This window comes from Mustela erminea, chromosome 21 (genome assembly GCF_009829155.1).
Source record: "Mustela erminea isolate mMusErm1 chromosome 21, mMusErm1.Pri, whole genome shotgun sequence".
Taxonomy (NCBI): Eukaryota; Metazoa; Chordata; class Mammalia; order Carnivora; family Mustelidae; genus Mustela; species Mustela erminea.
The window spans coordinates 18393006-18412192 of record NC_045634.1 but is presented as its reverse complement, the minus strand read 5'-3'; the positions used below and the strand labels follow the sequence as shown (position 1 = coordinate 18412192).

Genomic DNA, 19187 nt, shown 5'->3' with positions numbered 1-19187 from the left:
AGCTAAAATTGTGCTAACTATTCTCTAAGAAATGTTAGGTATATTTTAAATTGTTAAGAAATATTATTCAACCCAGTCTAAACTTTGATTCCAACAGATATTAAGCAGAGATCCAAAGCAATAAAATGATAAATTATGTTTAGAAATATTAGTAATATTAGGCTATCTCAATTGAATTTAATTTTCAATGCATATTACTTTATATGTATATATATATATATTCCTGAACTATATATATATTAAAATACAAATGTATATATCTACATATGTATAACAATATATCTGTATATCATCCATAGATAGATTCATATACTGAACACACATAAACACACACACTCCCCCTTGTTATATCTATTAGCTGGACTTCATAGCATACAACCTAAGAAAGAACCAACATCACTTCTCGAGACAGGCTGACTGATTATAATACTTCTATCTTTCTTCATTATCCAAGCAAGACCGTCAGACCTCTATACTCGAAGTTATCAAGATCTGTCATTCAAATTTACATATAAAAACATCATCTTTACATTCTCTTATTTTTTTTAAAGATTTTATTTATTGTGATCTCTACAGAGATCACAAGTAGGTGCAGAGGTGGCAGAGAGAGAGGAAGAAGCAGGCTCTGCTAAGCAGAGAGCCCGATGCGGGGCTTGATCCCAGGACCCTGGGATCATGACCTGAGCCGAAGGCAGAGGCTTTAACCCACTGAGCCACCCAGGTGCCCTCTCTATTTTTTTTTAATCTTAGAACAGTCCCCACTATTTATAGAGTGTCACTCATGGTGACATCCATTTTTACCATTTGTTCCACTAATTTAATAAAAATGCACTGAGCACACCTATGCCAGTCCCTGTTCGTTCCTAGAATGACAAATGTCCTCATCTGAACAGATCTTCCAGTGTGGAGACACACAGCAAGAAAGTGAACAAATAAAGAAGGACGGTAATTTTGGAGATGATAATTTTAGAAAAAAAAGAGAGAAATACAATAGAGGATGCCTTGCTTAAGAGAGGGGGATCAGGAAGACCCCCCGCCCCCCGCCGCCAAAGATGGCTTCCTGAGTACATCACAGGGATACTCGGGATACAGCTGCTCAACTAGGAATTATGTCACATCGTCAGTGGGCAAACAAATGAGTCTGTAAATGAGGTACATGTGACATTTTCACAGAAATCACTTGCTCTCTAGACATCTGTTATGGGAGATGTTTACGCAGGCTCTGTATGGCCTACGGAGGTGTTTGACCAGTTTAGTCATGTTGGAAAATATGACCCTAAATGTTAAGTACCATGACTGAACTTTATTCCCAGAGACCAGATTCTCTGAACCTTTCCAGTGACAATTAGCTAATGTTCTACAATAACCTGTGGCAAGGGGAAAGGGTCTGACACCTTGCTGCTAACCCAGAGGCAACCTGAGTACACAGAATCCCAGTCATGGAATGTTAGTGTTTCCAGGAACCTGACACATCATCTGTCATTTTGTAGAGGCAGAAATAGAAGACTGGAGAGAGTCAACCATTTATGGAAAGCTGGTCTGATAATCCATCCCGTATCCTGGGTTTGTAGGCTTCTCTATTCAGGCTTCTTTCTGTGGTCCAGCAGACTGGGGAAGGGCAGACTGGAGAAGGCACTCTGAAGTCATGCCTTCTGGGTTCAAAGACTTGCTCTGCCACTTACAGCTACTGATTATCTTGGGCAAGTCATTTAACTTCCCTGTGCTTCTCTAAAAAAGGTGTATTGTTGGGGCGCCTGGGTGGCTCAGTGGGTTAAGCCTCTGCCTTTGGCTCAGGTCATGATCTCAGGGTCCTGGGATCGAGTCCCGCATCGGGCTCTCTGCTCAGCAGGGAGCCTGCTTCCCTCTCTCTCTGCCTACTTGTGATCTTTGTCAAGTAAATAAATAAAATCTTCAAAAAAAAAAAGTGCATTTTTTATCCCTAATCATAAGTCTGATGTGACGGTGAAGAGAGTTAATAAGTGTGAAACATTTGAAAAGTGCCTGCTGTACGGTAAGTGATTTCCTCCCCCTCTAATTATTCCCCTTCTCCTTCTTCTTCATGATACAATCATTACTTTCACCAGTTTTTTGTCAAGGCTGCTAAATTTAATTTTATTTAATGATATGTACATAGTTTGTGGACATTGTTGGATTCTTGGGCACAAAGGCAGAGGCTTTAACCCACTGAGCCACCCAGGCACCCCTCGATTATGTTATTTTTAAATTTTATTTTATGTTTTTAAAAGATTTTATTTATTTATTTGACAGACAGAGATCACAAGTAGGCAGAGAGGCAGGCAGAGAGAGAGAGAGGGAAGCAGGCTCTCTGTTAAGCAGAGAGCCTGAGGCGGAGCTCCATCCCAGGACTCTGGGATCATGACTTGAGCCAAAGGCAGAGGCTTTAACCCACTGAGCCACCCAGGCACCCTGATTATGTTATTTTTGAGATAAAGCAAATTTTAACAGAATGTCTAGCCCAGTACCTGAGTAACTGCTATAGTATGCTTAATGCATTAATCATTTAGGATCACTCGAACTTTAAAAACTTTAAAAGTTTCTCAGGTTTACATAACATGGTTGTGAATCTAGGGGACTCTGAGTTGGTCAAACTGAGTTTAATGAGCTCAGCTAGAAGGACAAGTGGGATTTGAATGAACTCTCTGTAATCAGGAAGTAGAAATATGGCTGCCCATCGTATACTCTTTACTTCCTGATTCCGGTACTTCTACTGGGCAATTAGGCAATCTGGCAGAGAACAAAACAGAATGCAGCAATTAAGCAGGGAAGACTCCACGAGGAGAGATGCCTGGTAACCTGGCTACTTCTGCTGCAGTGCTCGACTCCAAATGGCAACTTTGTCATCTAAGAGTCCATTTATTCCCCCCAAACGAAATCTAGCACTTATATGAGAAACCGCATAACGCCGATTTGTGCCAACGAGCAGCACCAACGGCCACAGACTAACCCCTCACTAAAAGGGATACAAGCAGCTTTGCAGTGGGATGTCTTTAGGGTATTAACAAACACTGGAACTTTTAAATCCCTCTTTCTGTTTTACACATCCATAGTTCAGAAGCAGTTGCAAAAGCTTCTCCCAAGATTAAACTTTGTGCAGCAAATTGGCGCCTAGACTGAACTTCCGTGGTTGAGTTAGAAAGCTCTGACAACTGCGGTCGGTAATGGAGGAGTTGACAGACCTCTGACAGTATTAGCTCTGACAGCTGATGGAATGCTGGTTACTTCCCCTGCTATGACACGAGTGCACCGTTGCGAGGATCTCCTGAGTGCTAGGCAAGTAGAAAGACTTTTCTGAATAAAGATTCTTACCTGGCAATATTTTCAAAGGCATACCAATAACCCACCTGATATACATATATATGCATACACACACACACACACACACACACACACGATTATATATGTCATCTATAATCACATAAATAGATATATAGATATTATGTCAAATAATTTTAAAATCTTTTTAAATGTGAACTATGTACTGGGTTTTTAAGCATAGTGTTGTCAAGGTCAGAGAGGTGTCAAATTTGATTCTTTCATTTTTAAATACTATTTTTCTATATAAGCTGGGCTGGTCGATGTATTGACCAGAAAGAACATTTTATATAACCAAAAGACAGACTAATAGGATGAAGTACATGGTATTTAGACTTAGTTCTGGCAGCACGAACCATTCTAGTTACACTTAAGGCATGCCGTGTACTCCCCACCTTTAAAGTGCATGTGGGTATCTGATTTCTAGCCAAGAATAACATGACAATCATGTTGTTGCTATTGTCTCCTCTATTTTGGGGAGAGCAGGGAAAGTTCATGCTCTTTCTCCTTTTCTGTCTTCTATTATCTTCTCTCAAAATATTGCTTTCAGGATTACAACATCAACTGAGGAGAATAATTTAAGACAATTTTGCTCTAAGTAAGATACAGAGAGTAGCTGACAGCAAAGGTAAAAGTCATCTGTATTCAGTCAATATTTATATTTAGATTTTGTGGGTTTAAGCAGGGAGAGTCCAGTTAAGGTCTATGTAAGGAATGCAATCCAATTTCCTTCAACACACGCGCACACACATATATGTGTGCATCTGTGTGTGTGTGTTATGCATATATATTCACTGTGAAAATGATCTTCATATTCTCCTTCTCATGTGACCTAAAGCTAGGGCTGCCATATACTGTGCACAATCAGTAACACAGACAGCACTCCCAGACATATGAAAAAACCCCATGTGGTGGCTTTGGCTAAAGCATTTAACTTTCTTCAAAAAGCAAAAGTCAGTTACATTCGGTACATGATAATGCTTAGGCCACTGGAAAACATTTACTATTCCCTTTGCACATGCACATACACAAACACACATGCACTCCACAGGAGACAAATCAGATAGGGATTCCCCTACATGCGTATGTACATGTATATTACCGGGTCCCGGAACATACGATGAAGTAGTTACTATTTCCATACCTACTGGACCTGGAATGCCTCGTGGACCACTTTCTCCAGCGGGACCTCTGTCTCCTTTTTCACCGGGGGGTCCAGGAGGACCTTTAAAAGATAAATGACAATTTCCGATCACAGTTTTAAAACAATGGTAAAATGCATATGTCATGCTTCAAGACCGTTCTTTAAGTCTTCTGTTTGTTGTGCTGTAGCATAGAATGAGTAGGACTGACCCTCTTGACTGGAAGGTCACCAGAAATATACAACGTAGCTAGCTAGTACATACTTACGTGTGCCCAGCACTTTTTTAGGTTTTTGGAACCCAGGAGCAGAGAAAAGACCTGGAATCAATGATGCCATAAACTTACCTTAGTATTGGGTACATACTGGGCAGATTCCACTGTATGGACATAGATGCTGTGTGGAACATGTGTGAGGATGCATACACCATGTGTGATGCACACATAGTTGACAACCAAAAACCATGTTGTTGGAAATGACTAACTCACATCTCTGAGAGACACGCAGATCCGTGGGAGCAGCAATGGTTGAGATGCCTTTGAGAGACTAGGAACCGTAATTTGAACGAGGAAGAGAATGAGATGAAAGAGAATTCTGAGGGGCACCTGGGTGGCTCAGTGGGTTAAAGCCTCTGTCTTCAGCTCAGGCCATAATCCCAGAGTCCTGGGATGGAGCCCCACATCGGGAATCTCTGCTCAGCAGGGAGCCTGCTTCCCCGACCCTGCTGCCTGCCTCTCTGTCTACTTGTGATCTCTGTCTGTCAAATAAATAAATAAAATCTTAAAAAGAAAGAAAGAAAGAAAGAAAGAGAATTTGGAGTAAGAGGCAGAGACTTGGGGAAAGGTAGGAAGGTGAAAATGAGTAAAAGAACACTTTTCAAAAAAAATGAACAACATGGGTTTGGATGGTGGCTCCTCTCATATACAGATTTTTTTTTTCCCAATAAATACAATACAGTACTGCAAATATATTTTCTCTTGCTTATGATTTTCTTAATAATATTTCTTTTTTCTAGCTTTATTTAAGAATATTTTGTATGTTAAATGTCCTACATACTGTATTCTTAACCGTGTTAACCAACTATTACAGTTAAGGCTTCCAGGCAAGAGTAAGCTATTAGTGAGGTATTGGGGGACTCAGAAGTTATACACTCATTTTCAAGGGCACAAGGGATCAGCACCCCAATGTCTGCATTGTTTACAACTAGAGTTGTATTAAGTAGTTGTATTAAGTAGAATCCCTAAATAGATACAGATATGATAAAATCAGCTGGAGAGGTTGCAGGGACAATTTTGACTACCTGGCCCCACAATTTCCCAAGTGTCCCCTGAGTACTAAATTTAATCAATACTGATTTAGTCGTTTGAATTTTCTGTGCCCAGCAAAATGGATATCTAGTGATCGCCTCTTGAGAATGATGGCACTTTGGAATTTTTTTTTTTATTTTTATTTATTTATTTGAGAAAACAAGCAAGAGAGAAAGCACGAGTGGGCTGAGGGGGAGAGGAAGAAGCAGACTTCCCGCTGAGCAGGGAGCCCAACACGGGCCTCTATTCCAGGACCCTGAGAGCATGACCTGAGCCACCCAGGCACCCCTGGCAGTTCGGAACTTAAAAGTTACCCTGCTAATATTCCCTCTTCCACACGGAACTGCACAGGACAAGTATTTATCCCTTCCCTTCAAGCAGAACAATTTGCAATTTTCTTTTCAACTCCAAAAGGAAGAAATGAACTTGGCTATACCACAGAATAATAAACAGCAACGTATTAAAAGAGGTATTTTCAGTCGCTGTGGTTTGGCCAAATGCATAGCCCAAATATGACTCACAACTCTCTTTAGCATCACTGGCTGCAGAGCACCTGCTTACACATTTTAATTAGGTGGGGGAATAAAATATCTGAAGAATTTGAAGAGATAAAGATTATCTCATGAAAAAGTGTATTCTGTTCATGTTCTAAGTCCTGTCCCTGCTTCTCTCCATTTTTCTGATCTGTTCCATTTTTCAAGGTCCAACTTGGATTGTAGAACCTTCCTTCCCTGGTTACTCAATTTTTAACATATCATTGTTATTCTCAATGGCACATTGCCCCTTTTTCTTCATATGCATCGTGCTGCATTAATATTTTATTATACTTTCATTACAAAAGCAACTCTACTTATTACAGGAAATACAAAAGCCTAGAAAAATATAATTCATAATTTGATCTTAAGAGACTAACCATTAACATTTATTTCTTTTGTGTGTACTTTTTATTTTGTTTGACTGCCTTTTCTTTTTTTTGGGGGGGGGGTAACATAATCACATGCAAACAAATTCCCCGAAGCTATAGCTTCATGTTGGAGACATATATTTAGATGTTGCCCAAGAAATGACAGGGTTCTACATCAGGGAGGAGTTGCACCTCCACAACCATGAACATGGCTGCAGTTCATTCATCTCTACACAGTGACAAAGTTAAGGGCAAGCAGGACAGACAGACTCAATTTGCAGCCAGCATTTTGCTGAGCAAATTGAAAGGAAGCAAATCCACTCTTTCTTTGGGGGAAAGGAGAAAAAGTGTACTAGGAGAGATTTTGATTTAGTAATTAGAGCTCTAAAGCAAGACACAGACATTTCAGGAAAAAGTAGAATGTGTAAGATAAGAAACAAGTCACTGACAGACTAGATTTCGGCTCTTAGCCTCTGTGGTTAAGAGTTTTCACCATTTATTCAGCCAGTAAGAGATGGAACTCTTTTAGAAACACTTCCATTTCAATTATTTTGCAGATAACTCTGTAGAGTAGCTGCATACAGCTCTCACGTTGGAGAGTTAATCCATTCATAACAGATACATGGGCTATTTTATATAACTCTGAGTCAAAGCTCCCTCTCTGTATCTTTTTTAAAAGACTTTATTTATTTACAAAAGAAAGACTTTATTTATTCATTTGACAGACAGAGTTCACAAGTAGGCAGAGAGGCAGGCAGAGAGAGTGGGAAGCAGGCTCCCCTCTGAGCAGAGAGCCCGATGTGGGGCTCCATCCCAGGACCCTGGGATAATGACCTGAGCCGAAGGCAGAGGCTTTAACCCAATGAGCCAGCAAGGCGCCCCATCTGTTTTTATATAAAATACTGATACCAGGTTTCTGACTCCCAGAATAAGAAAATCAGTTAGGCCTTAAAGAATTCTGACTAGGTGTGTTGGCTGTTACGTTTGTATTGTTATTTTATTCTTCATGCAACATTAATTTCACTTATTATGTTTCATTTTTACATTGTTATATCTCTTCTCCTGAGTAAAAAATGTGGGAAGTATCTCAATAAATACTTTCAGTGTCTTTAACATATTTGGGTGAATAGAAGTACCCAGATAATACACCAGTTTTCTCTTAGCTTTGTGTGTAGAACTTTTTTTTTTATTATTATTTATTTTTTTAAGATTTTATTCATTTAAGGGGCACCTGGGTGGCTCAGTGGGTTAAGCTGCTGCCTTCGGCTCAGGTCATGATCTCAGGGTCCTGGGATCGAGTCCCGCATCGGGCTGTCTGCTCAGCAGGGAGCCTGCTTCCCTCTCTCTCTCTCTGCCTGCCTCTCAGTCTACTTGTGATTTCTCTCTGTCAAGTAAATGAATAAAATCTTTTTTTTAAAGATTTTATTTATTTATTTCAATCACAATCACAAGTAGGCAGAGAGGCAGGCAGAGAGAGAGGGGGAAGCAGGCTCCCTGCCGAGCAGAGAGCCTGATATGGGGCTTAACCCCAGGACTCTGGGATCACGACCTGAGCCGAAGGCAGAAGCTTTCACCTACTGAGCCACTCAGGAGCCCCTGTGTATAGAACTTTTGAGAACATAGTCAACACAACACTATAATGCAACCTTCCAAAAGTGGTCTCTCAATCCCTGCTGTAGGGATCCTAATCATCCTGCACTTGGACTAGTCTAGAGATTTTTATCTGGTCTGAATGTATTGTGTCTATTTTACCCTCATACTTCCTTCAGTTCCAGCTTAAAAAAAAAAAAAAGTACCTCTATCAACAATATATAGAAATACAGCTATCTATTCTGCCATGTTATGGAAGAAAGAAGGAAGAACTTAAAAGTCAGGAGACTTGGTGTCTTTGCAGTCACCTTTGTTCTGAATTACTATCAAGCCCTAAGAATTCACACTATTTTTCTTCAAATTTAATACCATATAACTGCGAAGTTCCAGGGATAATTTGTAAATGCTGCAGCTGTAATTTGCCATGGACAACTTCCTCTATAAAACACACATACAAAATCTACTACTTAGCTCCCTATGATTTTTTTTTAAAGGAAAACTAAGATTTCTACATCGTCACAAAAAGAACTGATTTAGAATACTCAGTAACCATAAATATCAGAGATCAAAATTACATAGTTCACGAGAAAATCAAACCCAGGCATATCCTAGCATTTAAAGTCCTCAGATGATATCAAAGAACTAATAATGTCTGCCTAAATTTCCAGAGCTATGTGTCTCTGTGTCCTACTCATTATGATTACACATTTTCTACTTTATTCTTAATCTTTCCTTGTCATCCTAGAAATCTACCACATCTTCTAGGCTATTGCTACTCATAGCTAGGCTATTATTACTTAAATGTGCCTTTCTTTCCTTTTAGTTTTCATGCATATTGACTTAGATATCTTTAATTTGGAAGAGGCCTTGAAGATTTCTTGGTCAAACACACATATAGGGAGGTCAGAGAGAGTAAGACCTTAAAGTCCAAAAGTCCAAGGTCTTAAAGCTAATTGGATAAAACTAGAAACAGACCACTTCTTTCCTGACCTTCTAGGCTATCCTACTCCCAGCGTAATGGACTTCATTCCTGGCATCTGTTTTTCCATTATTCCTGGGAAGAATTTTTCTATTACATAGTGGTTAAAGCCACAACCATTTTTTATTTTTAAAATCATGGAAATTGGTTGCATGAATCTCCAAATTTAAATTCTATCGATTGTTTCTTCTTCCTTGACATGAATATGTTTATGTCTGAATATAAATATGCTTTTAGATCCTGGCAAGAAAATTAGTTTAAAATTTCTTTTCAAAAAACATCACATTATCTTTTCTCACACTGAACCATACTGTATTTTATTTCTCTTAACTCCTCTCCTCAAATGTTCACCAACTTTGTTTCTTTAAATCATGCTATGTCTCACCCCCTACCAAACTACTTCACTATTGCAGTGATGAAGTTCTATTTAATCCTTTAGACTCTAATGACTATAATTACTTGAAAATGTGTTCAAATATTTTTGTCTCTTTTATCTTCATGATTACTTAGCAACTGTTAATATCAAAAGGGGGGACACAAAGATGCTAATCTGACAACCAACAAATGATAGGGCACTCATTAATTTGTACAATTTGGTTTTTTTGGGTTATAGTTTCATAAGTATTTGTTAAAAATTTCTTTTATGCCTAGATGTGGTAGAGAATATTAAAAAAATAGCCCCTAATTTTAAGGAATGTATTAATTCCAAGAAGAGCCAACACTGCTCTAGAAGACAATGCAAGGTACTTTTCGAGATGACTATCATGTGATGATTTCTCTGATGAAAAAATAACTATGTTTAGTATAAAGGATGATACAGATGTCAGGAAGAGTGTTACTCTGATGGAACTAGAGAAAGCTTCACATATCAGATGGACATTGAATGAGAGATACGGTATTTTCAGACAGAAATAGAAGGTAAGATATTTAAGGGAAGGGAAAGGCATAAAGTAGGATATAAAAAGTACTGGGTATGTTAGAATCACAGTTAAATCACTGGAAGTACTTGGTATCAAAAAGGGAAGAGGGAGGGAATCAAGTATTCAAAAGTAGTTAAAAGACACATTATAGAAGACCCTGAGTGCCACAGAGAGAAATGTATAAGGAGGAAGTGGTAGGCTTATAATCTAGGGTTTCTCTTCAGAAAGACTGCATTTTAACAGGAGTGTAGACAGGATTAGAGTCTGAAAAGAAAGAAATGAGGAAGGAAATGCTTGGGAGACTATTTCAATAGTCTGGTAGAGTGGTGGTAAGAAAAAGTCTACACAAGAAAATAAAGAAGCAACCAGGGGATGGAGGATATAGAACCTAAGAACTGATGGCAGTTTCAGAAGAAAGAATAAAAACAAAATTGCTAAGCTGGAAATCTGGAAAAATGACACTGTCATTACGAAGCATGACTCAGTAAGAAGGAAGTGCTAGTTTCACTTATTTATTCAATACATATCTATTTGCTCATCCATTGTACAGCAGGGCCCTCTAATGGGTGCCGGGTAGGGAGAGATTGCCCAGAGACACGAAATTCAACCTCACGGAACTCACAGGCTATTAGGGGAAATGAATGCTAAACAAATAAGCCAATGTGTATGTTCAACAACTTCATGAGTGGCAAGTACTGTGAGGAAGTTAAAGCAAATGATGACACCGAGGGACGGGGGAGGGAAAAAATGACCTCCAAAAAGGTGTTTTTGAATGGATCCAAAAAGGAGTGGAGTTCTAAGAGAGGAACATTTTGAGAGAGTGGGAGTCTAGAGCACATTAAGGACAGCAAGAAGTGAAACTAATACTTCCTCCTTTGTTACTTACTTACACGTTTAAGTAGCACTTTCATTTTTCCAGATTTCCAAGCCAGACAGAAGGAATGCCAGAGGGGAAGTGGGAAAATGAGAGCGGAGAAGTAGATGAGTTCCAGACCAAGTAGGAATTTAGATTTATTCCAAGTCAATGGATGAGAGTTAAACATCTACTCTCAAAGCATGAGAGTTAAACATCTACTAACTTTTTAAAATACCACTCTCTTGCTCTACGTAATACAGAATGAATTAGAAGTTGAATCAGGAGGAACAACTGAGAAGTTGATGTAGTGCATCAGACAAGCATGGTCGCTTGAATGAGTGTAGGAGCAGACGAGATAGCGAGAAGTGGTTTTATTTAAATGTGTGCAAAAAGAGTTAACAGGACTCCTAGATGGGGGGAAGTGGCAGAAAGACATCAGTAACAGCCTCCGAGATCTTGGGAGTGTATAACTAGCTGGATAATGGATAGGGCTGATAAGGCCTGGGAAGCAACAGATCTGGAGAATTGGATGGGGTAGGATGCTCAAGAAACAAGGGTTTGGTTTTGGATTTCTAAAATTTTGGATATTTACTTGAAATCCGAAGTGGAGCTTGTCTAACTATTAAAGGGAATGCTGGTTAATTCAATTTTTTCTTTGTCATCTATGTTAATACAATAATTAAAAAATGCATGCAATGCATTCCATGTAAGTAAGCTATAAAGCATAATAAAACAGAGAATACCCCCGTGATGTCACAAATCAAGAAATAGATCTCTATTTAGGTGCTCCCCAATCGCATTCATCTTCTTCTTTTTCAGAGTTAAACATAAACCTGAATCTTGTGTTTCTTCCCTGGCTTTCCTGCACTTTACAAGCCAGCATTCTTACTATATATGTATGCATCTATAAATCCACATTATTTGCTTTTGCTAAATTATAAGCATTTGAAACAAAACAGTACTATAGATAGTTTTCCGGGACTTGCTTTACATTTTTAACAAAATGTAAAGTAACACCAAACAATTGGTGTTACTTTACACTTCAGTAAACAATTGGGTATTAGATTTAAAGGATTTTTTCCCCTAAATTAGTGTTATATTACAAAAATCTCATGGATTTCTGTTTATTACTCATACAATAAATATATTAAAATTATAAATCAGAGTTTAACAGACATGGAAGCTGAAAGAATAAGAGGATCTAACATGAATTTAATTAGAATGACCAAAGAAAGGACAAAGAGGGCTGTGACAAGATGCAACGGTCCGAGACTGAAGCTGGTAACTTTCCCGAATTTATGCTAGATTTAAATCCATAAATATAAGAACTAAAAATAAATGCAAAATGAATAAATTATCAATATAAAAGCACAACTCGTAAAATTGCTGGTAATAAAGACAAGGAGGGTGACAAGCAGATTGGCAGTCATTTGTAAAATAGCAAGGAAAGCCAAAAGCCAGAGAGATATCCTCAAAATATGAATCGAAATAACCAGAATAGGTGTCAACCTAAGAAATATGGATGCAAAAAAAAAAAAAAAAGAAAAGAAAAGAAATATGGATGCAGTTGAACAATTTTAAAGATCAAGGAGAAAATAGAGAAAATGGAATCAAAAGCTCTCACCTTTTAGACTTTCATTAAATGAACCTCCAAAAGATATACTTTAGGAAGAAGGAAAATGATCCCAGATGTGATGTCTGAGACACATTTAGAAGAAGGGAAAATTGGCAAACTCATGTGCAAATTTTAATGTTGTCTATATAATGTAAGAAAAGTAATACTGACTGAATTCCTGCTTTTTTAAAAAAATAAATAAAATAGGAATAAAGTATACTCAAAAACAGCAGAAAAGTAGAGAAAGGGGCCATCAGACAAAGTTTTTAAAGTTCCCTGTGTATTTAGGATCAAGGTGAAGATATCGATCAATGTTAGACTTTGTAAAGATCAAGTTCAAGGACAACCACCAACCAAAGAGAAATAGATTAGAGAGTCTCCAAAAATTTTGGTGCCTTTGGTGGAAAGAAAAATTCAATGAGAAAAATCTCAATCCATCTGAAAGTAGACAAGAAAGGAAAGCAAACAGAGCATAGAACTGGACAAAAACTGTACAAAATAAAATGGTAAAAATAAGTACAGTGAAAAGAAACGATTAGGTTGCACATTTTTAAAAAAGTGTTCTTGGGATGCCTGGCTGGCTCAGTTGGTAGAGCCTGCGACTCAAGATCTCAGGGTTGTGAGTTTGAGCCTCTGTTGGGTATAGAGACTACTTATGAATAAAATCTTTTTAAAAAGATTCTTTGTATAAAAGAAACCCAAAGCAAAGTAAAATATGAGAAAATATTTAAGATGTAAATAAAAGCTAGAGTAAAAATATATATGGTGTGTATATTAATTTAAAAGTTGGTAAGAATCAATTTACTATGGTTTGCCAAAAGCAACCAAAGTAGAAATTGACAAGCTTATTGTTATTTTGTTATTTTACAGAGTTCAAAGACCTTTCTAATTTATAACACCGTCAGGTAAGAAGTAAAAAAGACTCTGGAGGTTTTGAAAAACAGAATTAACAAGATCAATTTGTGGACAGGTCGAGAATTTGGTGCCTTATAGAAAACTCGTATTCATCTTCATTAATATGGGATAGTTTGAACAATGATTCTTTAGAACTGAAAGACACTTTTTTATCACTTTCAATTAAAGAATATTAAGATACTGTTATCTCATTGTGTCTTGATATTTACTTTCTCTGGACATCTGTAGTAAACATACGCTTAAAAACTATTTTGCACCATAGGATTTCAAACACCAAATCTCTGCATATAACAGTGTATTTTAACATATTCTTTTCTGGAGAAATGAGAAAATATTTTACCTTGAATTAAAGTGATATTTTTCAATGTCTGAGAGTGTTCCCAATCTTTCAGTCTGAGATCATTAGTGATGTTATTCAGTACTTTCACTTCTCCTTTTATTTCCTCTTCCAAATTCACTTGTTTTTCTTTCATAGACATAATTTCTGCTGATGCATTGTACACACGCTCTTCTAATCTACTCATGTCCTGTGAAATATAAGCAAGCGTCCACAAATCTGTAAGGTTAAGAAGCCCTGAAAGTCAGGTACTTACAGAACATTATGGAATAAGAATATGGAAATTAGAGAACTGTCTTAAAGTACTGATTTTTGGGGGGCGCCTGGGTGGCTCAGTGGATTAAGCTGCTGCCTTCGTCTCGGGTCATGATCTCAGGGTCCTGCCGCGTCGGGCTCTCTGCTCAACGGGGTGCCTGCTTCCCCTTCTCTCTCTACCTGACTCTCTGCCTACTTGTGATCTCTCTCTGTCAAATAAATAAATAAAATCTTTTAAAAAAAAAAGTACTGATTTTTGGTTTTGGAGCATGTCCTCTTTGAACTGATAGGCTGAATTATTGCACCTCTGTCCCCATAAAATCAGTTGAATATACCCAAGGTATGCTTTGGTTCCCAAACACAGAGATGTCAAAATGCTAAAAATGACACAAAAATCTTGTATAATTTTTAATTTAGCAGAAGTGAAATTTCTTTGCACTGTACTTAGAATAGCTACATATTCCAATTCTGCGAATTTGGTAGAATTTTTATATTAGAATATTGTATAGCAATAATAAACTTTAACATAATTCTCATAGTTTTTCACATTCAGTAAAATCTCAATTAGAATTTTAACAATCTCTTATTTCCATTTTTTTTTTTTAGATTTTATTTATTTATTTGAGAGAGAGAGAGAGAGCGCAAGCAGGGGAAGAGACAGAGGCACAGGGAGAAGCAGACTCCTCACTGAGCAGGGAGCCTGATGGGGGAGTAAATCCCAGGGCCCTGGGATTATGACCTGAGCTGAAGACAGATGCTTAACTCACTGAACCACCCAGGTGTCCCTCTTACTTTTAATTTTTATTGTATCTGTGGGGTTTCATTCCTATTTTATATTTTCAAATACATAGATATTTTGTGTATATTTATATACTTACATGCATACATAGATTGTGAATAGGAGAGATCACATCGCATTCTAGAACCTGCTTTCATTTGTCACTCAATGATATACTAAGGATACTTACCTATGCAAGTATTTAGAGACTGTCTTATTTTCAATAATTTAGTAGAATTATATTAATGTATTTGTGCATAATTTAAGATTGCTAGAGATTAAGTTTTGAGCTGCATATTTATTTTTACATCTTTAAGCAACGCTGCAATGAACAACATTTTATATATATATATATATATATATATATATATATATATATATATTTACATACTTGTACAAGTGCTTCCATAGGACAGCTTCTAGGAAGTAGAACTGATCAGAGGAACTAAATGTTAAACTCTCTGTTCGGTACTGCCGTGGTGCCCCCAAATATATGGCACTATTTTTTCTATCTTACTAATCACATAACAGTGCCTACTTTTGCACCCAAATGCTGGGTACCTTCAACATCCTTCAGTTTGCAGAGTTAAGAGTAAATACATAATGAATCACTCTATTTTGCTTTTCAAATTATGATGAGGTTACATACACAGTCCTAATAAAGCTTTCAACAATGTTTGTCTTTATTTTCCTTTCAAGATTTTGGCTTGGTTTTCCTCTGGGTGTTCGGCTGTTTCTGATGTAGCAAACCTTCTCATCCATTCTGGTGACATTTTTTGTCTCTCTAGTCTACGCATCCTCTGTCTTCGTGGTATGCTCCATACGTTTTCTAAGGACATCTCTGCTTACCTGCTGATGTATTCTCATTGCCCACTGGCACAGAGAAATAAGCAAGGGATATATTGCTCCCTAATCCAGGTACAAAGAGAAAATTATACTTGCCTTGACTGGACTAGACAAACTGAAGTGCGGGGTGGAGAATCAAGGCAGTCAGGGTGCAAAGCCTTTGAGAGGAAATGAAAGAGAACCTAGATTGGTCTCTTTGGTGGCCCTACACTGAAGTATAGACGCTTATCGGATTTCACTGCTCTAACTGTGCCCCCTGCCCAAACCCTATTCTTTGTCTCTACTCTCTTTCTCCTCCTTTCCTGACTATTTGGCATTTCCCATATCATATGGTGTAAGTCATGATCATGGAAAGTGCAGCACTGGGCATGTAGTCAATAATTCTGTGATAATGTATGGGCATGGATGGGGACTACACATTTTGTGGTACTGAGTAATGTATAGAACTGTCAAGTCACTACTGTATACCTGAAACTCATGTAACATTTAAAATAAATACAATTTTGGGATGCCCGAGGGGCTCAGCGCGTTAAGCAAATGCCTTCAGCTCCGGTCCAGTCCCGCATCGGGGCTCCTGGCTCAGCAGGGAGCCTGTTTCTCCCTCTGCCTGCCATTCCCCTCGCTTGTGCCCTCCCCCACCTCCCCCACAAATAAATAAATAAAACCTTTAATAAAAATAAATACAATTTGGAAAAACACTTTTAAAGCTTGGATGTGAGCATGGATGCTTGGAAAGCAGAGCAACATGAAAAATACACTCACTTCACTTGGGGGGCTCCAGATAGTCACAGAGCAGAGGGCGGGGGCTGGCAGTTGATTTTGCTACCAAAAAACCAGGACTTGCCCATGTTTTTCATACATAAAGCTGAAGCTGCCTTTTTGTTCCCTTTTTTGAAAGCTGCCTATGGTGTTCATATTAGCCAGATTTCACTTGAAATCATTTTTACTGGGAAGAGGGAAAGTGCATTTTATGATTTTTTTTAAAAGCCTATTCAACAGCCATACACATCTTCCATACTGTACCATCAGTGGCCCCGCTGGAAACTGGCATTTAATTTTGCATTCTTGCAGTTCTTTCTATCAACAATGGACATGATGAATTCCCACCTCTCTCTTTTCTTTTGCGCTAGTGTACTTTTTTCCCTCAAGCTGATGTTTGGTCTGTCCTTGATAGGCATCATGCTGGTATCGCTCCTAAGTCTTTCCTTCAAGCAGCACTTACTGATTCAGGCATTCATTTAATTTACTTATTCCTGCATTGGGCTAAAGATTCGAAGACGAATACAATTGTTTAAACAGTGGGGATGAGAGTCTGAAATTGTTTTCAATGAACACATGTGTGCACACATACACACATCCATATACACACACTAGCCCTGACCCAGTTTCTAAATCTCTACAAGTGATTACTGCTTGAGGCGGGGGCAGGGGGACAGCTTTGGAAGTCCCTCCACTCCCTCCACCTTCATTTCTTTTCTTTCTTTGTTTCTTTTTTCAGTTGCACAAATTGATTTGTCGTAAGAGTCTACCTTCATTTCTAATGCCAAGACCCCCTCAAAAACATAACTGTGATCTATCTGAACTCAAAGAGTTCACTGATCACTACATTTTGATTGTTACCAGTAATTATCACTTCAAATACATTCAAGATTTCTACTCTCTTCCAGTTTCTGATTTGGTTTCAACTCTTGATGTGAGTTCATAGAAATCCTATAGTCTCTACTGAAATCTGGGGCATTAGCAATAGCAAATACTATCTTGTCTGTCCATGTGATCCATCTTCTTTCTCTTCGCCCTTTTCACTGCTTTTCTGCTTTTACATAAAGTAATATTTCTTCTTCTGTCCTCTTTCCCTCCAGCTTAATCAGTTATTACTCTCATAACTGAAATTTTATGTCTCCCATATTCTTCTGTCCTGTAGACCTTTAACTACCTTGTGACTCTCTCTACCCTTCCATAGCCTAAGTCCTTGATACTTTTTAAAAATTTTATTTACTTACTTAATTTATTTATTTATTGGAAAGAGAGAGAGAGCGTGAGCACAAGCAGGGGAAGGAGCAGGCAGAAGGAGGGGGAGGAGGCTCCCCACTGAGCAGGGAGCCCAAAGTGGGGCTCAATCCCAGGACCCCAGGATCACGATCTGATCCAAAGGCAGACACACAACTGACTGAGCCACCCAGCTGCCCCAGAGTCCTTGGTATTTCAACAGTAACTGATACACTTAGATGCTTATTAACAGTGTGAGAAACACAGTCAGACTTTGGAAGAGTGACACGGACTATCAAGGCTGGTGTTGGCCATGCCATTGTCTTCTGACATCTTAAAACCAGGATCACATGAAATTCAAAAGTCCTAAGTGATTGTACCTTATAAAGAAAGATGTAAACTATTCCTTTTGTAACCGGTTTTGTCTGTTCCCTAGGCCATAATTTAGTTGGTTTTCATCTGATGTTATGACTTTAAAGGTTTGCCGTTCCTTGATAAGTGACAGCCGTTTTTAAAAAACCACTACTGTTAATACTGTCGCTATACAGAAAACAACTTCATTAATCAAAAAATGGGTCTATTCGGGACGCCTGGGTGGCTCAGTTGGTTGAGCAGCTCAGGTCATGATCCCAGCATCCTGGGATCGAGTCCCACATCGGGCTCCTTGCTCGGCAGGGAGCCTGCTTCTGCCTCTGCCTCTGCCTGCCACTCTGTCTGCCTGTGCTTGCTCTCTGCCCCCCTCTCTCTCTGATAAATAAATAAAATCTTTAAAAAAAAAAAAGGGTCTATTCAAATAAAATCTTCTACCAAGATGCCAACATTGTTTAGCTAATGGTGGAAACTTTATAGGCTTCACATTAATTATAATCTTATCTCTTAGATATTTGATAATACAAAGATTACTTTTTCAGAGCAGTAGTTCAATTTTAGTCATATGCTTATTTTTCATGGAATGGAACAATTATAATTACTTAGCAACCAAAAAACCCCACAATTTTGAAATAAGGGGCTTGCTTTTTAGTTCCTTTCTCATCAATACAAAGCAATTTGGTAGGTGGGCCACAGGACAGTCTATAACAGAGGTGAGAAAATTATGATCCATGGGCTGAAGTCTGTTTTTGTAAACAAAGATTAACTGGATCCCAACTCCCCTCCTGTGTCTACATACTGTCTCTGGCTGCTTGTGTACTACAATGGTACAGCTGAATAGTCACAGGGGAGACCTTACAGTCCCCAAAGACTAAACCTTCACATCTGGCCCTTTACAGTGAAAGTTTTGCTCACAAGCTGGTCTAAACATGGCTTATTCTCTTATCTTGTATATTTGGCCCTATGATAAAAATTAAATGTTGCAAGTATTATTCAAAATTTAACTCTTTAGTTATAGTTATCTTTACACATTAAAACTTATGCCTACTTCTTGGG

At 38.2% G+C, this 19187-nt stretch overlaps 1 protein-coding gene across 5 annotated transcripts in view; it reads right to left on the bottom strand.

The window, feature by feature from the left end:
• The window catches only part of MSR1 (macrophage scavenger receptor 1), a 109968-nt gene that overhangs the window by 42296 nt on the left and 48485 nt on the right, over nt 1–19187 (bottom strand). For all 5 annotated transcript variants that reach the window (XM_032328929.1, XM_032328927.1, XM_032328931.1 and 2 more), the window contains 2 exons: nt 13901–14087; nt 4478–4558 (listed from right to left, as the gene is read on the bottom strand). In XM_032328929.1, coding sequence (XP_032184820.1) covers nt 4478–4558; nt 13901–14087 — 268 coding nt within the window. The remainder of the gene's footprint in view (nt 1–4477; nt 4559–13900; nt 14088–19187) is intronic.